We start from the raw sequence: 27,420 nt of genomic DNA on the forward strand, positions 1-27,420 counted from the left end.
TCTTTTATGTTCTCATGCTTCTTATACTAAGCAGGCATTGTTGTTTTTTAATTTTGAAAATTTCATTTAATTTTGAAAATATCATGCTGCAAAATATTGTGGTTATAATTATTACAATTAATGATTCCATTTGCATGAATTTGAACATTTTCTTTAGAAAAGTGCCAAGAAATTACAACTAGTAATGCTTCTATAGACCACTAGATACCAACTCAATGGTGTATTCCAGTTGAAATCCATACAGCCAATGGAAGACATGATCTTATTAAGCTCCCACATAGGGAGTGTACAGATTTGAGTCGCTCATTCGGGTAACCCCATTTGAAATTCACACTCCCTGTTTGGGAGATTAAGGTCATGTCTTCCACAGAGGGTGTATGGCTTTCAACTGGAATAGCCCATTCTTGCTCATTTGTATATTTACCATCACTTTAAGCAATAATGTGCGATTTTATGAAAGAATAGATTCTTATTTGTTTTCCACAAAATGTTAGTTTTCACTTTGGGTCTAATTTCTTTGACCCCAATAGAGTTATGCCATGTTTGAATAACACAAGAATTTGTTGTTTTTATCAGAATTTGACAAACAAGAATTAGTTCTTCATTTATATTATTATTTCTTTTTCATCTTTTGAGATCAAATAATAATGTTAATCTTATGTGTCATATTGTGGAGAAGGTATAACTAATTTGCGGTAGTGTCAGAGAATTAAATAAGTGATAATATTGTAATATTGTAATATTTTTCTCTCTTTTGTTTTCAACAGTATTTCAGAGCCACCGACCCCTTCAATTTCACCCATCCACCTTCCCAAATTCTGGCGTAAAGAAAACGAGACGGCCGCTGATGCCAAGGATGACGTCTGTAACATGTGCAAAGATTTCCTTGTCAAAGCCTTGAAAAACTCGCAAAGGACGCCCACAGCATCTCCCGCCAGAACGCCCGTCAAGTCGCCAAACAGGACGCCGACCGGAAGTGAGCAGAGCACGCCTACGCGTAGGTTCAGCTTGGATCCGGCACCGTACCCGCCTGGGTTGAGGCCGAGCGCGTCACAGGACACGATCGAGAGAGAGAATGCAGCCAATCAGGGCATGGAGAAACATCAAGTTACTGACAATTTGCCAAAGTCGCCGTCTGGTGGGGTGAAATCACCGGTGATATCGCCGAGCCGGCATGCCGCTGAGAATGGGCAACACAGACTTGGATCACCAAATACGAACAATAATAAATCGTTACCACTCGATTTTTTGGCAGAAATTCCAGCCATGTCGATAGAAGAGGACACAGAAAAGCCATGGGGAGTCAATAATGATGATGAGGAATTACAAGAGGTACGGAAGACGACACCTCAAACTCAACGCCGAATACCATATATCATATAAATGTATCGTAACACAGAATGTTTAAACCATGGTTTTCATTTGTACACATCCAAACAAGGAGCCCTGATTACTTATATGTTGGCTGTATTTTTTTTTAAATATTGAAAGCAAATTCCATCCTAGTGATCCAAAGATAAAATCAGCGTTGGGCAGGAAAAACCTCCTTTGTGTCATTGGCCCCTAAACATGTTTAAAGTAAAACATCCTATGTAACCTGTTGGTAGTTTTGTTGTAAACATGTTCAGGGGCCAAAAGCACATAGGAGGTTGTTCCAGCCCAACGACGATATACTACTGTGTATCGTGTCAAGTTGAGAGTAATGCCATGTTGGATTTTGTAGTGGCAGTCTTAAATCTGTGTTAACGCGGTTGCGTCCCTAACGTACGGCCAAATCGCCCTTCTATGTGTGTGTGTATACGCCCTGCGTGATTAGGTTAGCACACATGATTGGAATCTGCCACTACGAAATCCAATATGGCGTTACTCTCAACTTGAGACAAGACATAGTATAGGTGCTGGTAGAGATAACTCAGAATGTTGCATCTGACATCACCTGTCACTCAAAGGAGAAACATGCTGTGATTGGCTGTCTTACCGATTGACCGAATACGTTGTTGGATCTGGGTCACTATACACTGCATCCTTTGAATGCAGAAATTTAACACGCCCATCAAGAATGATATTGGACGCTACACTCCTAGTTTATCTCTGCATGCTGGCAACTAATTGTTTCAGTTGAAGTTTAGTTCTTGTTTTATTTTTTTAAGGTGGAATGAAATTCAAATTGTTTCTACTTTGTAATAAACTACATTTTCATGTTTGAATATAAAACATTAATGTAACTCTCAGTCGGTACTCGGTACCTCATTTCTCTTCTAAAATTGACATTTTTAAACAATCGGTAGAAATTTTTGGAGACTTGCAAAACATCAAAAATGTTGCAACTTATCAAAGTTACTGTAGTGCATTGGGGTCTATATTTACAACAAATTTGAAATTGGATGACTCATTTCTCAAAATAGCTTTAGGGCCCTATTTGTAAATTGGATCATTCCAATGTCTAGGTATACTTCAAATCCAGGGTAAACAACCTGGAATGCATTTTGTACCCTGCACTAGATTGATAAGCATACTGACTGACCTTGCACTTGATAAGCATGTATTGACCTTGCACTTGATATACAAAGTACATGAACTTTGACCCCAAATGGTCTCATTTCCAACGGCACAGTTCAATAGTCTCCATTAAACAACCATGTCTCAAAAGCTGACCCCAAATTATGAGGTGTGAGGTTTTGTACCCAACATAATAATCAAAGGTCATTCTGTGAATGTTAAAGCATGCTGGGATTAAGGAACTCTGTCTTGACAAGTGAGGCTGATGGGTAATCTTAAGGACAGTAGGCCTATATTTGATGAATGGGCTGTCAACGATTATGGACACTGCTGATGCATTGCAAGAAATCTAGTCAATTTTTTGTTTGTTTAAATCAAATTACAAAACATGTCAACTATACTTTATTTCACCTTGAGTATTGGACTGACGTCAGTGATTTTTGCCGATTTGGCATAAACATGCCGACACACCGGCCTTGTACTTGTGTGTATATGACCTGTGGGATTAGGTTAGTTAGTGCAATGGGCTATTCCAGGTGAAATCCTTACACCCACTATGAAAGACATAACCTTAATCTTCTACACAGGGATTATGTATTTTAAAATTGAGTTGCCAGAATGGGTGACTCCATTTGAAATCTACTCCCCAATGTGGGAGATTAATGTCATGTCTTCCATAGGGGGTATGGATTTTCATTAGAACAGCCCAATTCGATACTGGTCAACACAATATCGTTGTTGGCCCCTGAACATGTTTCAAACAAAACTGCCAAGGAGGTTTTGCTTTAAACATGTTCAGGGGCCCTGCCAAACGACGGTATGTACCCGCATCCATACCAAAATTGAGGTGAAACAAAGTGTGAAATAATTAGGGCTGCTTGTATCATTTAAAAAAAGTAACCAGTTAAAAATATTTGTAGAAATATCGCTTTTGTCATAATTATATTCACCATATTCTGAAAAACTACAGCAGAAGCAAAAATGTAATTAATATTTATTTTGATGGTGCTTATATGTGTGTACTGCTGAACAGTGGAATTATCTGGATTTTTTTCTCTTTTTTTTCAATTTTCAGTTCTTTTTCATTAACATTCTAGAGAAATCTTAAACATGTTTGTCGGCAATTGGTGCAAAGTAAATTTTTGAAGAGATTGAAGGAAAAACAGGGTGTGTGGCATTTTCAGTGGTGCTTTTGTTATTTTGGTATGCCAGAAACTTTTTTTTGCAAGAATATGTTATGAATGCAAAAGGAGATCATGTAAGTTAGATGATTGTTCAAATTGGGACAAATTTTCACAAAAAAGGCATTTCTATATTTTAAAAATCTTGTTCTATACAAGTGCACATTTCAAAGGAAATACTGGATTATTTATTTTCTTAACATCCATCAAGTTGGTTTTTCATCATGATGTATTGGTGATTCCTGGAAAGAGCTTCATGCACATTTGTTGTGTCACATAATTTCCTTGGGCTTAGAGGTGCATGACCATATTCTGGTCTTTGAGCTTAAAGGTACATGACCATAATATTGTAACACATTTTGTTTTCTACCTCATATTGAGGTCCATTGCCCAAACATTGGGTTATTCCATTTAAATTCCACATTACCTCTGTGGAAGATTTTGGAAATGCCTTCCACAGGGGGAGTATGAATTTTAAATAGAAGGAACACTTTAGCAGCTCCATTTGAAACTTACCCTCCCTCAGTGGAAGATTCAGGTTGAATCTTTCTCAAAGGGTGTATGAAATTCAAATGGAGCTACCTAATGTGTTCATCCCATTTGAAATTCATACTCCCAAAATCTGCATTTTGATGGGGTAAAGATGAATGGGGGTGAGGCTGTCAATCTGGTCATGTACCTTTAATTATTACAAAACAATATTATGAAATATTCTAATATTGCATCATTAAAAGCCAAATTTGGATATGTAATTATCATCAGACATTGTTAGCTAATGTACATAATAAATATTGACAGAGTTGGAAAACATACAAATGCATGATATACATCCTGTACACACTATTGAATTTGATTGTTTCCATGAAGATTAAACAAAGATAAAATATGCCATTTTTAGTCCAATGAGAATGCACGGGTCTTCCTTGGATGAATATTAAAATTACTTTATGGATCTATTTCTATGATGAAACAACATTTTCTTTTGATTAAGCAATTCTTAAATTTGACAAAACTGGTTTTGTGATTCAAATGCTTGCTTTGTTCAACAAAGCAAAGTGATGTGTGACCTGCTGGCTGATATCCAATATCACTACGTAGATAAACATGTGCAAAAGTAAACACTTAACTCCCAATCTTCATTAATTTTCATTAAATGTGTATGTTTCGGTATATTTTCATTCAGCGAAATGTGTACATATTCAAGATTTGTTGCAATCAAGATTTATCAATCTTATTTTTAATGTGAACACGGGGTCCTAGATAGAAATACTGATTGTTTAAATGAACTAATGAGTGTGACGAATAGATGTGTATGTATGTACTCGACAACGGAAATCCATGTGTGATAACCTGAATAATTCATAGTGCAGGGACCAGGACCATGGATGATTATAAGATCAGGCTCTAAGATCTGTGAAATCATGCCAGTTTTGATGCTAGCTCTTAAAACTTACTAATTTTTTGTTCAACTTTTTAGATTTTTGTTCCTATCAGAACTTCTATGTTTATTTATTATTTTCTTTAGAAAAAGCAATAATTGAAGGTGGGAGGAAACCATGATTCGACGTGTGAGGGAGTAGCAATGTGAAGATGCTTATAAGGCACCTTTTGGCATACCCATAAACCTTCATACCCTTGGACTAAGAGCCTATCCCAGGTTAGGTGGGGTTTGTGGCTAAAATGGACTGACTTCTTATATCACATGATTTTACACTCTACCCCCTGGATATGCTATGGTTGCACATGATGATAATTTCTTGTGAGAGCTTATCTTGATGTATAATTTGGTTTTGATGAATATTCAGATCAATTTTATTTATAAATCTGGCTTGCAGTACTATTTACTAGACTATATTTACTATTAAGAGTCATCCTTTTTGCCTTTGCTCCTTGCCCTTCATGAAAGTCTTATCTGCACCTGATCATGACAAGCACGTAATTGACGCAAGATGTATTATTGTGTGATTAGACTATGAGCTGCCAAATATTGGCAGTGAAAATGGTGTTTGACTATACATTGATGATAAATTTGTACCAAAAACAGCCAATCAGTATCTCACATTCACAGTGGACTATTCCATTTGATATCCATACATCTGCTATGGAAGACATGACCTTAATCATCCACACAGGGAGTGTAAATTTCAAATGGAATCACCCATTCAAATAATCCACATTTGAAATTCACTCACCCTGTTTTGATGATTAACATGATTAAGGGGGCACAACACTAAATCCTTCCGCATTTGGTGTAACCCTGTATAGTCCCGGTTGAAAATAGCGCCTGAGCGAAATATATCGGCCTCTTGAGGGTACTAAATTTAAGTGAATCATGCTTGTTTTTGATGAAAACAATAGAGTAGAACCTCAACATTAAAAATAATGTTTCAAATCGATTGCGAATTAGTGACAGGCTGTCGGAATAATATGCCCGTAGCTCAAAAGTTCGACTAGATTGGTCTAAAAAAGGTAAATTTTTATTAAATTTCAGACTTTATACTTTAAGAAAATCCATACGACACTTTCTCAACTTTGTCACAAAGGGTAGAAAAACAAATTTACTTTCTTGTATTTTCACATGTATTTCAATGGGACAATTATTTAGCGGTGTGCCCCCTTAAGGTCATGTCTTGCCTATGTGGGGCATTTGGAATATGGATTTGAACTGGAATAACCCAGTTTCACCAACATCAGGTGTGACACATCAGTAATCAATGTCTAGCTTTAGTTCTGTAATCATGTACTATTTGAAAGACAAATAAATACTTATTATGATATTATCTATAGAGTGATAACGCATACTGTATATATGAACATAATTGAATAGTGTGTACATATTGTTATACTAGTATGCCCTATGCTTAGCAATGCATTCCAAATTATTCCAAACTGCACTATAGTAAAAATTTCATTTGAATGAACACAGCTACATATATACCAGCAGTTGTATTCGATCTGACTGCGTTTGTGTGTTGCGTATTTCAAAATACAATGCGAACGCACGACCTTGGATACAATAATGAAAATATTATACCGTAAACGTTCGCCTACTGGCGCTATGGGCTCCCTTGACATAACTGGAATTTTAGACACAAACTAAAAATCCCACCAGCAAATATGGGCACATACCCTTAATTCTTGTTGGGATTTTTAGGAGGGAGCTCTCTATTTGTACATGAAATTGACCTCAAGGCAAAGGAGCTCAGGTGCGCCATTAGGCGAACGTTTACGGTATGAGAAAGGTTTTTAACACAGTCTCCACATACATAAATGAGAGCCAGTGAAAAAAGTTCACTGACCATCCAGGATTTGAACCTGGGACCTTCGAAAATATTAATCAATTATGAGTGAGATGGCATAGTTGAATTCACTTCTGTGTTACGCACACGTAGGCGTTCCTTACACAGTGTACGCGGACAGTCGTTACGCTGTTGGCAGCAGTGTTCAGTCAAATGCAATTTCTACTATAGTGGTATAACCATGTACATTCCTTTAAAAATATCAGTTTATATTCCACAAAGCAGCCGGTTAAAAAAGTTTTTTTGTTAAATATGTTATTTGTGAACTCAGTTTGCCCAGAAAATTGTACCTGTTACATAATCATGATTCATGGCTATGAAATAAAATGTGTCATATGATGCACCTAATATATCAATTTTCACTTCTCCATATGAAATCCCATTCGTCATTATTTGATCATGACGGAACTTAATTGTGTACATCCATATCAAAACGATGCACTTGTCGGCTGCTACATGTTTCTCTTTTTAAATACTAGCTAAGAATAAATACCAGACTCATCTAAAGTGGAGGTCACTTCAAATCATCCCCAAGTCACATGGTTTAGGAATACAGAGAACACTCCTTAAACATGTGACTTGAATGGATGATTTGAAGTGACCTCCATATGAGATGAGTCTGATATTTTATTCCTACCTATTATATGAAATGAGACATACATGTATGCAGTAGCTGACAAGTGCATCGTGTTTGTATGGACATACATAATTGCATCACATATATTTGAATACTAATTGATGTAAATCATTTCTTTCTTCCTAAACCTTACAAATTTGTTCAATAGTATAGCTCAACAGTGGCGTAGGGTATAATAGGGGTGCAGAATTCAGCTCCCCCTAGATTGATTCTGCACCCCCTCCAAGTGGTGAAAGTCAAAAATTTCAACATAGATAGTCATTTGAATTTGAAAAAACATTTAGAGACCAAAATTCAACTTGATTATAACCAAATTAGGCAATTTTGTATCCATGCCCCCCGGGTGCCACAACCCCTAGCTAGCAACGCCACTGCGGCTCAAAGTCCATATCAAAATTAATCCGCAGCCCTGCAAATATAAGAAATATCCATACCTATCCACCAACCAAACAGAGGTACTGTAATTATGTATAATCATTGTATAGAAATTCCTATGTATATATAATACAAAACATGTATTAATTGTACAGTACTGCCTCCATGTATATATATATTACATGTACATATACTACATACAAACAAATAGTACACACCCCGTACATTGTTGTAGAGTTATTTATTTTGATTACCTTGTTTTGTACATAATAGTAGACCAATTATGCATACGTAACGTCCTTGTATATAAATCCTGCCGTTTTTTGCTAATTTCAATCTAGCTCTTTGTCTTGCGAATTGTTTTTTATTTGAATTTGAATTTGAATTGTGCCAATTATAGACCTGTTACCGTACTTTAGTACTTATAGAATTCTTTAGTTTGTAGAAGCATGTCACTGACACTGGGTGTCATCAAGGCTGTAAGAGAACACTTACAAAAGTATTTTGGAAGTACCATATTCGACCTAATTAGTGTCCTAGGCACCTAAGTAAGTCATCTTAAGGTGGCGCTTAATAATTATGAGATTTTGAATCAAACTGGATAGTGGATATTTTGTATTCAAAAACAATGTTGCAGTTCAATAAAATAGAAACAATTATCCCAGAAAACAAAATGTCAGAGGTATTACAACTGTTTGAGAATTACCAAGCCAATTGACTGTTTTTAGTCATTTGAGAAGGGCAGTCATTTGTTGAACTGCAGACCATTAAGGCTTCTTGCATGGCAACAGTACTTTGGGAGGGATAAATATATTATATTATATCACATTATATTATATTATATATAATATCATGGGGATTCATTAGGGCAAGTTGGTGACAGTACTTCAGAAGGCATATTACAGGTACCCATTAAGGCGAGTGACAACAGTACTTCACACAGACCCATTAGGGTACTTCTAGAGAAGTAAATATATCACATGGATATGTAGGCCCTTTGCTGTTATGGTTTTGGTTATGTATGGTTATAATTTGTAACATGTGTATACAAAGACATAAGGGACCGTTCACAAGCACTTGTTAGGGGGCCTGATGCAAAAAATAGTTGATCCTCCTAAGGGGGGGCTGAAAAAATGACCAAAAATTTTTCTGGAAAAATTAAGTTTATATGCTTTTCTATGGGGTTGACCCATAATTTTGGGCCCTGAAATTTTTGAGGTCTGTAAAGGGGGCCCCGAAAAATGTTGGCGATGAAATTTTTTTACATCAGGCCCCCCCTTACAAGTGTTTGTGAACGGTCCCTAATTGCATTCATCAAAAGGGCCCACTTTTGTTGTGTGTTACTTATTTTAAAAGTTTTGAGTGATGATTTTCAAGTTTTGAGTGATGATTTTTGAGTTACTTGAAACTCAAAGATAAGTAACACACACATTTGTCCTGTTTGGAGAGAAAGAGTTGGGCTCTGATCATGACAATAAATGAACAGGTGTAAATGTGAAATATGCACTATTGTAGAGAGCCCCTAAGATATAAGATTGCTGAAGAATTATGATTAGGCGACAAAAAAAACAACCCTGTTCTGCAGGCCCGAACGACCCAGAATTTGCGTTTTAGAGAATTTTTTTGTAAATTTTACTAAAATCATGTAAAATCAGCCATTTTGGGCCAAAATTTATTGATTTTGACTTTTAATTTGTGAAAAAAATAAGAACATTTTCAAAATATGTTTGCAAAAAATTATCAAATTTTTGCCAAATTTTTAAGCTGTTGATGATATTTTGGGTCATTTTGGCCTCCTAAAAAAGAATCATGACTGACCGAACTTACTTGAAAACCGTGGTTTTCTGTCGCCTTATCAACAAATCTATGATTATTTCAGTAAATTATACTATTTTGATTCTAATTGATACGGTTATATCAACAAGTGACTGATATACATAATACAGCTGTATTAACCATTTCAGGCCTATAAATCTATAAATCTAAATGTTGGTAGGGCTAGACATCCAAATAGTGCCGATATATAATCACACTGTCAGTGTGCCGAAATATCCCTATATACATACACCATGCTAGGGTACAAGCATATTATATGTACTGATACCACTAACCACAAATCAGTGCTTCATGTTATACTGTAAAATACACAGCCTTATCATGTTTAGGCATTATTACGCTATGTACATGGCAAATCAATCAAGGATATGTTGAAAATGCCTGTATTTATTTTGTTTGTGTGAGTAGGCTTGAGGTTCAATACATCCTTGTTGCCATTGGATTTGAAGAATAATACCCTACTCTTAGAAGGTCAGAGGTCAAACTCAGAACCAGATCCAGTATTTTATGTCAGTTTTCTGAAATACATCAATATTGTAATAAAAACACCATATCTTTTTGTACACCTTTCATTGAACAAGAAACCAAATTACATTTCTGTCAATATCCACTTGCTATTTATTTACTGTACCACAGCAAGTTTCATGGGGGTTTCATTTTTGCATGTTACCTGGTTAAATGGGCAACTGCTTATTTAAATCCCCGTAAAAATGTGTAACTGTTTCAAACCACAAAAGAAGCAATCGTTGAACAATTAACCCCATGAAAATAAATTATTATACAGTATAGGCTTATTTCAATGAAAAATTCATTTTGTATTAAAATTGCAAAGTGTGCCCGCCTCTTAACCATTATGTAACATACCATATAAAAAAATTAATGGAAGTATCAATTTGAAGCTTGAACCTACCCACCTCAAGACTCGACATATCTATCATCAATATCGATTCAATGCCGCTGATTGAGGTCATAATATTGTTGACCTCAATCATTGGCATTGAATCAACAATATGCCGAGGCTTGAGGTGGGTGGGTTTAAGCTTTAAATTGACACTTGTAAAAGTCTAAACATGTCAATGGAGCAGGAAATCATGAAGTGTATTGCAAATGACGCTCTTTTTTTTTAAAAATTGATAAAATGAAGCATAATAAATGGTATTTAATCGTGGTAAATATGTTTGATTGTCAAATTTAACTTTACAGGGGGCACCATTTCTATGGTAATGAGAAACAAACGTGATAGATTGTTTTACCATTGAAGCTGATAAAAGGAAGTTTGTAAGTGCGGACATCAAAACGTTGAGTTTCACCCTAATATTTGTCTAAATTAATAAACTTACGAGGTTGGAGTTTCTTTGTTTATACTTCCATTATGAAACACAAAAGATATGGATAAAGATAATCTTTTCTTAAATCTACAAAGTGATGTCAAAATTCAATTTCCCTGACAAAACGGTCGTAAGATGTTGGACTATTACTGGCCTATACCCTGTCCTACTTTAAAACGGATAAAATACAGGTTTAAATAATGGCACTGAATTATGCAGGAGGTACGGATGCAAAGTTGTCATGACTGCAGATGAATTGTAGTCCACATACTATAGATGGCAGTGAATACATTAAATGAATTAATGCGATTTTTATAACTGTTTGTGAGTTGTGTTATTATTTTGTCTCCATTATTTATTTTTATTTCTTATTTGCATATTTTACCTGAAATTCCATTAATCCACTCTGCAGTCTCACACGATCGATTGACTTGGTATACTGGGTTAAGATCACATCTTATATGCGCTATATAGTTGTGTGCCAGATTGTATATTTATGAATATTAGTGAGCTTATTTGCATATTTTGCACGAAGCCCCATTAATCTACTCTAACCACAATAACCATTGAACTCGGTAGGATAATGGAGAATGGTAACTTCATTTGCTGTATAAATAGTTTTGCATATTAAATATGGTTTATTTATGAACATTAATGAGCTTATATACATATTTTGCCTGAAATTCCATTACTCCACTCTGCAGTCTACCCACAATAACCAATGAACTTGGTAGGATAATAGAGAATGGTAACCTCTTTTGGTGTATAGTTTTGTGTCAGGTTATTTAAATAAAATAAAATATGTAGATATTTATATAGTGCTTGAGGACGTAAACAGCCTCAAAGCGCTTTACATTTATTCCGCCGTCATTTAAATATGTCGGAACCACGTTTGCAGCCTACAAATGGTTCAGGGTTCATCAGTACAACGACTACCCCTAACAGCTTCCCATTACACCTGGGTGGGGCGAGGCAAAGCGCTGTGTCCAAGGGCGCAACATGGTGGTGGGACTCAACCCCACGCACGTCGAGCAAGCTCTCAAATTATGAGTCCAAGGCCGTAACTACAGTACTGAGCCATGGTGTCCTCTAATTTGCATATCAAACAGTTATGAATATTAATGAGCTTATTTACATATTTTGCCTTAATCCACTGCATTCACTCTTCAAACAACAGATAACTTGGTAGACTGATGGATTATGATCACATATTATGTGCTATATAGTTGTGTGCCAGGTTATTTGCATATTTATGAATATTAATGAGCTTATTTGCATATTTTTCCTGAAGCCCCATTAATTCACTCTGCAGTTTTCATACAAATTACCAATGAACTTGGCCATGTTGGTAGGGTGAGAGAGAATGATCACCTCTTGTTCTGTTTGTGTCATGTTATTTGCATTTATGAATATACGTTGTGTCACTGTTTTGTACATTAAATGAATTATACCCCTAATTGCTAATAGCACTGTAGGCATAGTACAGTGTTTGTTTTACTATCTACCCCTGATAGCACAATATGAGCTTATTTGCATATTTTACATGCAATCCCATTAATCCACTCTGCAGGCACCCAATATCAGAAAGGAAAGGAAAAAATCCAGGGAAGGGATAAGAAATGTGGAGCGGCAAAATAAAGAGGAAAAGGTGAAAGTTTAGGAGATAAAATAAATCGGTAGTAAGAAAGTATGAAAAAGAAAATCAATCAATATACTGAATAAAAATTTGAAAGTAAAGACAAAATGAAAGTGAAGGCAAAAGTGGTATTTGGATTTATATATATATAGGAAACATGTTTTTTGTTATTTAAAAACTTTAAAATGCAGTTCATAATCGATGTGGCCCACAACAAAGGTTTGTAAATGACAAAATATGTTTGTATACAATATGCAATTAAGGAAATGGGTCTTCATAAATGTACAAATTACACGACACAATTATATAGCACAGTGAATGGACAGTCTTGTCCCCTGTGGGATTCTGGCTGCCCTGATACTCAAAGATTTTGGGACCTTTTTTGTGCTTATAGACTATTTCCGTTGATTCCCCCACCACTGATAAATCTGTCTCATCTCATTTCCTGTCCCATTGTCTTATGTTAGGAATATAAATATGTTTGTGTGTTGTCTTGTCACTCTGCCTTTGTTTGATAAAGATTCGACTAGGATCGAAAGCTCAGGCCCCGGGCTCAGGCCATTAACCAAATTTGAATTCAACTACCCAGCAAACATACAAATGTTTTTAAAACGTTATATAAACGTGTTATAAAAAACATACCGTAAAACCTCGTCTACAAGCATATAGAGCGCTTCTGATGAAAGTTACATTAATCCAGGCGCCATTATGGATTTTGAGCAAATAAATTACCGATCCAAGCATATAGGCCTACAAACACATATTATTGTAAAACCAATCTATTGTATTGGCATATTCACGCTTGTTTCATATTAATTGAGCTTTCATCAAAAACGCTTTATATGCTTGTAGACGAGGTTTTACGGTATATGATATAAACACGTTTTGGTTTTATTCAAAACGTTTTATAACATTTAAATGTCGGGTTATATAAAGGTCATGAAAACATTTGTAAAACGTTTTATACGAAAAAACACTGCAGCAATATTTTTAAAACGTTAAAATGTTATTGCAAAATATTTTGTCAACTCTTTTGCATAAAAAAACTCTTTGCACAAACATGTTTTGGAACGTTATTTAAACGTTTTAGACTCGATAATAAAACGTTTTCCGTGTTTGCTTTGTGCATGCGAAGTTTGTGGATATTCAGTTTCCAACAGCTCCTTTTATAACGATGTTTTAACTTAAATCCCCTTAAAAGTTGCCTTGTCCCCTCCTCTAAAAATCCCACTCCTGCCTCCGCTACTGTATAAAAGGTTTTAAATTAAAAGCTATAAACGGAAAGATAAGAAGGGGGGCTGGCCGCCTGGGCCTCCCCCAGGGGCGTAGGCAGCTTTCTTGGTCAGGAGGGGAAAAATAAAATTTGGGGGCACAGACGAAAAAAATTGCAGTTGCATCATACAACACATTTTTAGAGAGGCTTTATTGGGACGATTTGTGCGTGTAGCGCGCAAAAAAATTGTATTTTGCACTATTTTCGCACATGATTAGGATGAAAAGGGCTTTATTGTGACAATGTTAAATTTTACAATATTTAGGCCATGATCGGGGTGAATTATGGTGGAAAATGGCGCTCCTTGCCCCTTTTCTTTTCCTTTGCCCTCCAGATTTTCTCATTCATTTTTTGTCAGAGGGGCACTTTTTCTTTCATTTTTTTGTCAGGGGGGCACTCTTCCCCCCTTGCCACCCCACTGGCTACGCTACTGCCCCCCCCACCGCCCGGCCCCATCCCCTTCCTACGCCACTGCTTTTATTTTACCCCGCTTTACTTGTCATTATTGATTGGTCGTTCGAAATCGGAATTGTGATTGCATAAGGTGATACGAGGATCACGCCATTGCACACAATGCCGCTAAAATCTATACGTGCTTGTTAAGTAAACATTAAACATTGATTGATCATCCAACTGACCTGAAAATAGAGTAGGTCTACACATAACAGCCGATGTCATCTAATGCATCTCATATGCATTAATGCTGCAAGCCATATGATGTGATATATGATTCTTGGATTTTATCATACCAGGGAAGTGCAATAAAGTTATATATATTAAAAAAAGGTGAGTAATTTTGTTCTTTTTTCAAATTTAATGTATTGTCAAGAGCCAGATCGTGCTTTAACAAAAAAGTATATTACCTTTTACACATAGTACGGTTTTTGACCGGGGATATTATGAGACAACTTGTCTCATATCCCTGTTTTGACTCACGGCATCACGTCATCGGGTGGTAAATTGTTTATTTTTCCAAAAACCACAAATTATTTCGTTATAAATTTCCATAGAAATATTAAATTGCATCAGTATTTTGAGTTTTTCGCCTCTTGAGTTATTATTATTTAAGGAGTGCAGGTTTCTACATTTGAATCAAATAAATGCAAGTTTTGTGATCGTTTTTGTTTAAATATATGCATTACCATGATTACATTAATAAATTTGCCACTTTTATTTTTAAATAATTATAGCGATATGAAATAAAAAAAATCTCAAAACATCCCGCAAAACATCAACTCCCAACTATAAAAGACAATCGTAGTCATCGGGCCTATGGTTATGCACGTCGACGTCGCTTTGAAAAGGGCTATAGCTAAATCTTTCGACGTTTCGGGTAGGTTCCCAGCAAACACAAAACGTTTTCGATATTATTCGCAACAGGTTAGAAAAGGTTGCCAGAAAACGTTTAAATGTCTAGTTATATAAAGGTTATATAAACATGATAAAAATTTTCATAACATTCAAAAACATTTTTTGAAAACTTACTGAAATATATTTTAATATAGGCCTAATATTATTTAAGCGTTGACAAAATATTTGGCAAAAAATGTTTGCAAAAAATATTTTACAATACACATTTTAACAATATTTGCTTTGCAGTTATAATGTTTTTCATACAAAATGTTTTAAAAACGTTTTCATGGCCTTTATATAACCCGACATTTAATGTTATGTTTGTACCAAAACCAGAGGCTAGGTGCATGGTTAACCCAGTGGGGTGTTGGGTAGTACTTTTAAGGGTATAATCCATACAAGATCCCGCCCAACAATTTTTCTTAAACTTCGTACCAATTACCTTTCATCGATATACTTCGAATATCTAAAATAAAAAAGAGGGGTCACCGAGCTCGTTTTTGAGAAATAACCGTTTTAAAAAGGCTGTTTTTGGGAAAAATTAGTACAGGCGTCTATGGAAAAATGGAAAATTTAGACATATTTTCGATTATAACAAAAAATCTACCCCAACAATTTTGCTGATTTTTTGATATAATATGCGCACTGATAGGATGTTTCATTAAAGCTAATAAAAAATGGGGGTCACCGAGTTACTTTTTTCACAATTTGAGCGGAAATGGCATATTTTTTGGTTCAAAATACCAGTGCGATATCATAGCGCGTCACTCGCAAAAACTTGTCGCAGCTCATACGCGCTAAATTGTCCGCGTATGCAGGTGATATCGCAAACACCTGCAACAAGACAGTAGGGTGATTTTCTTCGGTTTTATTAACCCTCTTGATTCCAAAGTATCCATTAGGTTATATAGTTTCACTCAATATGAAGTTCTTCAAAAATCGAAAACCAAAAGTGGTTAAGCCAACAAACAAAATGAGATATTTTACATGAATCTGTAATTTCAAATTGAATTGAATTTGAACTTTGTCAATACTGCCGTTTTTTCTCGTTGCTTTGCATATAGCAAAAATACTTGTATAGGCCTACCTATGACAACTTTAATGACTTATCCTTCACTCCTATGCAATCCTATAAACAATGATACTTTTTTGCAGGCTATCACTGAATAGGCCTTTAATTATTAACTTAAATATTAGCGGATCCCGTTATTTATCATGTTTAGAGTCATATTAATGTATACTCAAATATCATCTCATTTTAGGCAGGTACCCAGCAAACACAAAACATTTTCGACATCATTCGCAAAGGTTAGAAAGGGTTGCAAACGTTTAAATGTCGGGTTATTTAAAGGGTTATAAAGGGTATAAAACGTTTTCAAAACACTCAAAAACGTTATATTGCAAACATTCTAACATAATGTTGTCGTATTAAAACGTTTTCATAACCTTTATATAACCCGACATTTAATTTACTCAAATCAAAACCCAAATGTTTAAAAAGTTTTAACGTTTTTTGTGTTTGCTGGGAAAACTTGGTTCGATCTACGCATCATTCTTGTTTTATCATAAGTTATAAAGTCAGCTGCACGCGAAGTAACTCAGATGTGAAAATAGACATTTTATTAAAAAAATAAAATTGACTTCATGTGAATATATATTTCAAATTACAGAATTTTACCTTAAAATACTATTGAAATAATTAATAATCAGTAAAATAAGAAACTGCTTTATAATAAATAAGTTATATAATACTAGTTAATAAAACAAATAAAAAGGCCGTTTGATATCCCTTTATATATTTTTTTCGTATAGGCCTACTGTGCCTGTTAATGTTTAAATGGACAGTATGCCTAAGAAACAAAATATAGACCTAGTTTTATTTATATAATATATAATCCTATAGCCTATATTATTTTTACGTATTATTGATTTCCTCTTGCCCAACCGTTACCAAAATTGAGTTAAATTGTGTTACATTACATTACGAAGTTACACTTTATATATGTAACCAAATGAGAGATGTGTAACGCTAATACCATTTGATTACATCATAATTTTCTTTTCCATGAAATAATACATTTTTTGGATTTCTGAAATGGGCTCGCCCTAGTCTAATTAGGCCTAGGTCTATAGGCCTAGGTCTATATATTTTGTTATCTTGGTTATTATTTTATCTTTCTTTTCCCTCATTATTTAATTCTGTCTTCCTTCTTTCTTACTTTTCCTTATTCTGTCTTTGTTTTTTTTTTGTTTTTTTCGTTTCCTTTCTTCTTTTTATTCTTTCTCACTTCTTTCTGTTGTTGTTATTTATTTGATTGATTACATTAATTTTTTCAGTTTCCTTTATTCTTAAATTTTCTGTTATTTCACTCTGTCTTTCTTTGTTTATCTTCCTTTTATTCCTTCTCTTTTCTTTCTTTCTTTCTTCCTTTTATTAGTTTTCTTTCTTTCTTTCTTTCTTTCTTTCACTCCTGAACTTTTTCTTTCTTTATTTCTTTAGTTATTTCTTTCCTTCTTTTATTCTTTGTTTGTCTTTCTTTCTTCTACAAAAATAATTGGTAAATGGCGATGAAAACACGGTACTCTGGCGCACACTCCACGCAGTTTTTAGTTTGACGCGTGCGTGGCGGCAAGAACTGCGCGGACAAGATTTCACAGAAATTTCAGTTAGAAACGAGTGCGTACTAGACGCGTGGATTATACCCCTTAAGAATCATCCTCTGTACTAAAACCCAAAATATAACCGTGAAAAACGTCGGCCTAATTTAATGTTCTGTGTAAGAAAAGTTATTTGTCTTCCCATGGAGCAGCCTTTCTCTTCTGTATATTGAAAAGCTTTAAATTTTGAATTAAAAACCTGTTTTAGCTATAATTTATGGTATAGCTTTTGCACGTATCACTATTAAGGTTATTATCAAATTGACTGCAATACGCCACTTAGGGTACCTTTTTCAACAGACACGGTGGGTAGCACATTTGTGTGATGAGAGTGTCCCCCGGGTATGATATAAGATTGGTTTTGAACATTTTACCAAATTTCTGCGATTAAAAACAACAACCTGAGAGAATCCTCTCCGGGAAAAAATCATTATTTAAAAAAATCATAGCTATATATAAATATAGTTTTATTTTATATCACGGTCATGGTTTATATTATTGACACTAGTAGGCCTAGTAGCTGCCAGATAACCTATAATCATAGAACATTTAAATGGTCTATGCTATAATGATAGAATTATTCATTTCATGATTGGCAAATTTACACAAATTAAGATATTGTATTTAGACACAAATGCAAATATATATAATATTATGTTATCTTATCACATGCTGATAGCAAATAGGCCTATACGTCAGTGATATTGCGCAGTAACCCCGGGCAGTGGAGTAACGCTCGTTTTGTTTGCTTGTTCATTTTAATTAATTTCATTTTTGGGGAAAATAAAACGGTATAAGTACATAATTTTTATTTTGGGCTCATTTCTAAAATGTAAAAGAGTGAAAATCACTCCCAAAAGAGTGAAATTTAACAACTTTTTTTTCTTTTTTTTTTCCTTTTCTTTTTTGCATCACCCTGTCACCGCGAGTTCAAACTTCACTCGCTATGTACACAACCCCGAGGTCGCGTGCATCTATTTAAAAATGGCACCAGTTTCCTTGCAGACACGATATAGAGCGGTTCGTTGTCATAGCCTATTAATAGTGTGTCCTGCCAGTGTTTGTAGATTTTAATACCATGCCATTTAGTTTTTGGAATCAGTATCGTGCTTAATTTTGATTTTAATAAAAGGTAAGTCGCAATCTTTCGACGCATTTTTCATGAAATGTATATACAACAACCTGAGTTAATTTGTACTAAAGGCCTATCTCAGTTTGTATCATCAGCTATCATCGATATCAGCTGACGGTCACGGTCAATGACGGCGCCTCGCTCTTTTATAAAAACGTGTACATTGAGTTCAATATGCACATTGTATAAGTGAATTATTTTTCTTCTGTCGTGGACATAATTTTATTCTAGAAAATCATTAGAATAAAAGGACAATTATTCTTGACAGTTTTTACGTCGTTGAGTATTTTGCTATTGGTTACTGTATGTAGCCTGCAATATTAGTACCATTATGAATTGATGAATATGTCATGTCAGAGTCATGTTATGTTTATGTTATTTTATTCTATGTTAGGCCGTGTAAAATTAATATTTTGGTTCTCGTCCCCTACCTCCTCAATTTCTGGGATTTGTCAGATTTTTTTTTTTTTTTTTTAGATTTTTCAATTTTTTTAGACTTTGGAATGATTTATGAAATCTTCATACATATAAATAAGTTTATTAGAGAACAAGCATCACTTCCAAGTCTTTTTGTGGTACTCTAGGGGTTTATCCTCAGAATCTCACATTTGAAAAAAAAAAAAAGGGCCTCATCGTTTCCTCGAGCACTGTTGGGAAGACCGAAAACTACTGACAATGCTAATTTTACATTGGAAAAAACAAAAACACCTCCTCCCTCATCAATTCATGAAAATCCTCTGGACGAGAACCAAAACATTAATTTTATACGGCCTTATGCTCCGTTATGCCCAATGTTATGCTACTAATAGACTACTAATATAATACGTTACGTTTACATATTATGTTAAATGTTATATATATGTTATATGTTATTATATTATCTTATGTTATCTTATGATAATGTTATGTTATATAGGCCCTATGTTGTATTATGTGATGCGATGTGGCGTGTTATGCTATGTTACATCTTATGTTTGTCTTTATGTTACCTTACCTTATTTTATCTTTTTTTAGGTTAGGTTATGTTTTATGTAATGTTATGTTATGCTTACTTCTATCTTATTGTATGTTATTTAACATATATTACCAATGCTCCTCTTGTTCCCGTTTCATAACAGATTCAAGCCGTAGCCTTAGTCACCACCAATCATGGATTTGGTACTGGATGTGCTGGACACAAATCTTCTAACACCACACGTCTACCCTACATCATGGAAGGAGGACGACATGACACGTCAATTTACAACCCTAATGGTGCTCATGAATATAGGAGGAGTCGTTCTGTATCTTGTCGCGGCTTCCTTAAACTACTATTTTATTTTTGATCACAGGCTTATGAACCATCCGTTATTCTTAAAAGTAAGTCGAATTATTTTTTTGTATAAAGAAGAAAACACCCACATCTCTAAATGTAAAAGAGTGAAAAACTCACTCCCCAAAATATTGATTCACTTATAAGACCACTCAAAAAAAGAGTGAAATGTGTTTTTGTAACTTAAAACCACTCTAAAAAGAGTGAAAACCACTCTAAAAGAGTGAATTTCAACTCGTTCAAGGAGTTAGATGAATTTATATACTATATACTATACTATACTATACTATACTATACTATACTATACTATACTATACTATACTATACTATACTATATACACATCCATCCCACACCAGACCTTGACACAAAAGCGCACATTTTGAAAATCCATGATGCTAACGTGCGTTTCCCCGACCTTGGGTCTCCAAAGAAATACGTGCATGTATAACACAATGTGAGATGATTAAAGAGAGGGAGAGGTGGGGTGAAAGACAAAGGTGTTATTGTTTCAACTTGAAATCGAGTTTACTATTAAAAGCGCCGGACTTTGGTACAATTTCATGTTTTCAAAAGCGCTCGATAGTAAGCACATATGCTAACTATCGAGTTTTTACGGTATAATAATAATATTAATCAAGTTTTACAATAGGCTTTAACAGATATCCACTCGTAAGTTTTACATTGTTTTTTTTTTCTTTTATCAGAATCAAATTCGCCGAGAGCTGAAAGTTGCCTTAGGTTCTATACCATATATGAGTTTTCCTACATGCCTGTTGTTTTTAGCAGAAGTGAGAGGATATAGCAGGCTTTATGATAACACATCGGATTCATCATTAGGTAGGTAGAATCTCAACATTCAGGTACATCCCCCACTTTTCTCAAAAAAGTTTTTATACCACTGGAAACCCGGGCTGGAAACCCACTGGAAATAAAATTCTGGCGACGCACTTGCTCAAGCGCATAATACGTTTTACACGTAGGCCTAATGTCAAATAATTATAGCATCGTAATGATGGTATTGAATAACCAGTCCTATTTACACGTAGGCCCCTATGAACCTTAAATATCATTACAGATCGCAATAACTCTTGCTTTGTCAGACCATGTGAGATAAGATACTGAGACATCTAAATTTAGGATTGTTAAGTAAATGTAGACCTATTTTTAACATCTTATCAACAGTGTATGCTATAGCTTTGCTACTGGCTTCTTCATGACCTTAAAATGTGACTTACAAAACGTCTTACGAAAGAATTGTCTAACTTATTGAGATTTGTTCAGAAGCGGTTTCTCTTACAATCCCTGGTCATATGTCATAAACATTCTAATCAGCCACCGTATTCTGCTTTATTAAAGAATAAAATAACTGCACCCATCAGATGTTTTTAACATATTTTGCCAAATTAAGGTTTATTACATATCGCGCCAATATAAGTTATCATTCGAAGTTGACAGCTTAGGACATGTTGGAAATGCCAATTAACTATCATGGGGGATTGGTTTTAGCCATTTAACTAAAAAACGACAGTACTCTGAAATGAGTCATGGAGGTCAATAAATACATTGCCATTTCCATAGGTGTTGTGGTTCTTAAATAATTCTAGTATACCAAACTGTTTTAGGCGTTTCCCACTCCCTAGAAAAATCATTAACATGGGGGCGGAAATGACACCCTAAATATCAAACCTTGGGGTCTCCTTTCATACAGAACCTATACTATTCTATTTCTCTTGTGTGTCAGCTTTATTTATCTTAATATTTGAGTGCAAATGGTACCGTTATATAATTTATTATCGAAATAACTTGGTTTCCTAACTGAAAAGATAAGAAGTTTCTTTTTCTGGTTCAAAGATAAGAAGTTTCTTTTTCTGACTCGGCAAACATTCCGTTATCAGATAGGGCTATGTAAATCGTTTGCAAATAAGCCTGTAGATTATGTTGTTGATTAATTACTTTGAATAGCCGTTTTGCAAGTCATTTCTTAGTTTGTTTAATTTTCAATAAGAAATTACATACAAAATATAAAACCCTATTTTAGGGGCCGTCGGCTGCCAATCCAAAGTGCAGGCCTAACCCCAAATTTTAAAATAGACTTCAACATGTTCAAAGAGAAACATAAATTGATAAAGATAAATGTGGCACCCATGGGCGTTGCAAGAGCCTTGGGCCCATGGAGCAGTGCGGGGCCATTTTAATATCTACTTTATCAGCCCTATCCCTAACCCACTTCATTTTCGCTTTTACTCGGGATCCCTGGACCCTCGGAGCCCATGGACTTCATCCAGCCGCTTGCTACGCCTCTGCACCCATTGGTTATGATCATGGCTATCGGCTTTGATCGACATAAAATATGCATGTATAGCCTAATTTCGGCAAACTTGCGCTGGGTAAAATGGGTCAAATTGATCTATTAGCGAACTATCTTTCATGGAAAGTTTTCTGAATTTCGACCAAGAACATTGCCCGTATTCAACATGTTCAATAACTCAACTTTAAAGTCAATTTTTGTTGTTATTTTTCTTCTTTTACAGGAATATTCTCCATCCCACTGAGTGTCTTTTCGTTCCTCTTCTTCACCGACATGGCAATTTACTGGATCCACCGCTGGTTGCATCATCCCAGCGTCTATCGGTACCTCCACAAGACACATCACATCTGGAAGGTCCCAACTCCGTTTGCCTCCCACGCCTTCCATCCCGCGGATGGCTTCCTGCAGAGTGTACCCTACCACATCTACCCATTTTTGTTCCCTCTTCAAAAATACGTCTATCTTCTTCTCTTCTTGTTTGTCAATTTCTGGACTGTTAGCATTCACGATGGTGATTACAGAGTTCCGGAATCGTTGAAGCCTTACATCAATGGTTCAGCACATCATACGGACCATCATTTGTTTTATAACTATAATTATGGACAGTATTTCACATTGTGGGATCGTATTGGTGGGTCATTCCGTACGCCATCTGTGTTTGAAGGAAAAGACTTAATTGATGAAGCCATGCAATACCAGTTGAAGAAAGGGAAGAGTGAGCAAAATGGAGCGGCGGAAAATGGCTCGACAAGTAACGGTGTGCGTCATCGGAAACCATAAACGTTACTACAATCAATGTCATTATATATATAAATTTTCTTTTAAAAAGGAATGGTTAACATTCGGCCCATGAAAGTCATCGGAAACGAACATTATTGAAAAACAATGATATTATGGTGTAAAGAAAATGTTTAGGGATTGGGCATTTTCTAAGCATCATTAATTTTTGTGACACATTTGATTATTTGTTTATGCTTAAATTTTTGTATATAGGTCTATACCTATAGAAGATTGGATACTCATATGCAAAAACAGTAACCTTCAGTACAGATGCTCAAAGAGTAAGTTATGAATTGAATGCAGTAATGGGGACGCTGGACAAAGAAATAAATTCTGAGCTGAGGTTCATGATATAATATGACAAAATATATAGGCTACAGCCTGTCTCCAAAAAAAATTGTGCAGAACAAACGGCATTTGAGAGCTAAGACTGGGCCCTTGACGTTGATGTAAGTATTATGTCACAACGGTATTTTCTAATTGACAAAGAGGGCTCTTTTCACTTGCACAACTTTGTTTTGAGACAGGCTGTATATAATTATCACTTCTTAGCGATTGCAGCTGACGGACAACTAAATACTCAGAAGATTTCCTTGGGTAAAAACACTTGCCGTAATTACGCTAGTTACGTACACAAAATACTCGTGAAGTTATTTTGAAGCATAATTTTATATGCATAAAAAGTAACCGGTAATTTATGAGAATTTCCATTAAAAGAATCGTTACCACTTGCAGCATTAACTCACCACCGCAGTGAAATATGAACGAATCTTGACGTATCTATAAAATGATTTTGACAAACGTTTAAAAAAGTCACAAGTTCACAATAAACCCAATAATCGGTACCCACTTTTTTCCTTTAAATTACCGCTTCAAATTATTCTTTTAAATTATTATATATTTTTGTATATCATATCAGAAATACACTGTTACGTAATTAAATCGGCTTATTCACCAGCAAGAAAACTTTTTAGTTCTTACTTAAGTTTGAATGTACATTGATGGTTTGACACCAAAAACTTTATCAGAAGATCATGTGTCCCATACTCTGCATATATTTTGAATGCCCTATCAGCGCATATAGCTTCAAACCAGGATTTGCAGTGATTTAAGTGGGAGGGAGGTTAATAGCTATCCTGGCGCCAACCCGCCAGCGTTACTTAAATAGGTAATGCATACATTGACCTTGACATAAACAAAGTATACCCAGGGCTGGATTTATCATTGGGCCAGATGGGCCCGGGCCCAGGTCCCCCAAAATGTGGGGGCCCCCAAATTGCTCTGTGCATCTTACTTTTTATTAGCCCAGTGGCGTACCGTGGCCGCCCCTTCCCCGGGGGGCTGAAGAAAATCCAATTTTGCCGCCCCTTCCTCAACAGCCCGAAAAGGTTGCCCCAAATTTTTTAGGATTTATAGGCGCTACCGCCCCAAAAGCAACACATTTTGATGTATAGTACAATTTTTTCACATTTTCCGCCCTTTTTTCTTTTTGCCGCCCCTTCTTCTTCCGCCATCCCTCTTTTTGCCGCCCCTTCTTCTTCCCGTCACCCCTTCGTTTTGGCCGCCCCCTGCCCCCCCCCCCAAAAAAAAAATACGCGCATGTAGCCCATGTTTTGGGTCAAAATAGGGTAAAATTTACGCGCACTGGATTTTCAAGTAGCAAAATTCACCTTCATTTGTGCTAAAAGTCTAAAATTTAAAATTTTCGCTTGATTCGCGCACAACTGTCCTAGTAAATTCAGAACAAAGTATACCTTTCACCTCTATATTTTAAAGCTTCCACTGCCATGTATATACTTAAACCAAAACTTGGCCACTTGAGTGTCTTCCTCTCGGTGAGTTTGGGGCCTCCAAATTTTGGCCTGGCCCAGGGCCCCCAAAAGGGAAAATCCGGCTCTGAGTATACCAATAATCAGCTCCCGCTCCTCCATGTGGCGGTACGCCATTAACTGATATACAGACTTAAGTATGGAAATGCACTTGTAATGTATCAGTTTTGAAAGTTGGAGGAGCTTTAAAAAATACGGCTCTTAAAAGTGGTACGTATTCAGAAAGTTTTTAAAAATGGCCCCTTAGGTCAAATGTTATAAACTTACTGTACACAAAGAAACAGCGTGAGTTCATTGGACAACCAGAAATCCGCGCAATTGTTTTTATACCATAAATTTATAACATTTGACCCCCATTTAACCCCATTATCAAACGTTCTGGCGAGCGGTGGAGTTGGGAGTAGGGTGTTAATAATTGCGTGGAGCTCCATACTCAGGAAAGTCTATATTACCCTTATATTTCCGCGCGCACCATAAGCAGGAAAGTCTATATTACCCTTATATTTCCGCGCGCACCATAAGCAGGAAAGTCTACATTACCCTGATAATTGCGTGGCGCACCATAAGCAGGAAAGTCACATTACCCTGATAAATGCGTGGATCCCCATAGCAGGAAATTCTACATTAACCTGATAATTGCGTGGAGCACCATAAGCAGGAAAGTCTACATTACCCTGATAATTGCGCGGAGCACCATAAGCAGGAAAGTTTACATTACCCTTATAATTGCGTGTAGAACCATAAGCAGGAAAGTCTACATAACCCTGATAATTGCGTGGAGCACCATAAGCAGGAAAGTCTATATTACCCTTATATTTGCGCGCGCACCATAAGCAGGAAAGTCTAATTACCCTGATAATTGCATGGAGCACCATAAGCAGGAAAGTCTACATTACCATAATAATTGCGTGGAGCACCATAAGCAGGAAAGTCTACATTACCCTAATAATTGCGTGGAGCACCATAAGCAGGAAAGTCTACATTACCCTAATAATTGCGTGGAGCACCATAAGCAGGAAAGTCTACATTACCCTAATAATTGCATGGAGCACCATAAGTCTACATTACCCTGATAATTGCGTGGAGCACCATAAGCAGGAAAGTCTACATTACCCTAATAATTGCATGGAGCACCATAAGCAGGAAAGTCTACATTACCCTAATAATTGCGTGGAGCACCATAAGCAGGAAAGTCTACATTACCCTGATAATTGCGTGGAGCACCATAAGAAGGAAAGTCTACATTACCCTGATAATTGCGTGGAGCACCATAAGCAGGAAAGTCTACATTACCCTGATAATACGTGAAGCACCATAAGCAGGAAAGTCTACATTACCCTGATAATTGCGTGGCGCACCATAAGCAGGAAAGTCTACATTACCCTGATAATTGCGTGGCGCACCATAAGCAGGAAAGTCTACATTACCCTAATAATTGCGTACGCACCATAAGCAGGAAAGTCTACATTACCCTGATAATTGCGTGGAGCACCATAAGCAGGAAAGTCTACATTACCCTGATAATTGCGTGGCGCACCATAAGCAGGAAAGTCTACATTACCCTAATAATTGCGTACGCACCATAAGCAGGAAATTCTACATTACCCTGATAATTGCATGGAGCACCATAAGCAGGAAAGTCTACATTACCCTGATAATTGCGTGGCGCACCATAAGCAGGAAAGTCTACATTACCCTGATAATTGCGTGGCGCACCATAAGCAGGAAAGTCTACATTACCCTAATAATTGCGTACGCACCATAAGCAGGAAAGTCTACATTACCCTGATAATTGCGCGGAGCACCATAAGCAGGAAAGTCTACATTACCCTGATAATTGCGTGGCGCACCATAAGCAGGAAAGTCTACATTACCCTAATAATTGCGTACGCACCATAAGCAGGAAAGTCTACATTACCCTGATAATTGCATGGAGCACCATAAGCAGGAAAGTCTACATTACCCTGATAATTGCGTACGCAC

General features: G+C 35.9%; 2 protein-coding genes across 5 annotated transcripts in view; both read left to right on the forward strand.

Annotated features, from left to right (window-relative positions):
• Nucleotides 1-1,669, forward strand: part of LOC140135900 (protein spire homolog 1-like) — a 129,680-nt gene extending 128,011 nt beyond the window's left edge. For all 3 annotated transcript variants that reach the window (XM_072157565.1, XM_072157568.1, XM_072157566.1), the window contains one exon: nt 768-1,669. In XM_072157565.1, the coding sequence (XP_072013666.1) occupies nt 768-1,383 (616 nt within the window). In that variant the 3' untranslated portion in view covers nt 1,384-1,669. The remainder of the gene's footprint in view (nt 1-767) is intronic.
• A 13,020-nt stretch (nt 1,670-14,689) lies between these two features.
• On the forward strand, nt 14,690-23,800 carry LOC140135901 (lathosterol oxidase-like). Of its 2 annotated transcripts, none has more exons than XM_072157570.1 (4): nt 14,690-14,850; nt 20,326-20,566; nt 21,225-21,357; nt 23,052-23,800. In XM_072157570.1, exons 2-4 carry the CDS (start codon nt 20,357-20,359, stop codon nt 23,606-23,608), a joined length of 900 nt encoding a protein of 299 aa, XP_072013671.1. In that variant the 5' UTR covers nt 14,690-14,850; nt 20,326-20,356; the 3' UTR covers nt 23,609-23,800. The 2 variants fall into 2 exon arrangements, with proteins under 2 accessions (XP_072013671.1, XP_072013670.1); XM_072157569.1 differs by lacking the exon at nt 14,690-14,850 and adding an exon at nt 19,056-19,207.
• The last annotated feature ends 3,620 nt before the right edge of the window (nt 23,801-27,420 follow it).

This window comes from Amphiura filiformis, chromosome 16, assembly GCF_039555335.1.
Source record: "Amphiura filiformis chromosome 16, Afil_fr2py, whole genome shotgun sequence".
NCBI classification, from domain to species: domain Eukaryota; kingdom Metazoa; phylum Echinodermata; class Ophiuroidea; order Amphilepidida; family Amphiuridae; genus Amphiura; species Amphiura filiformis.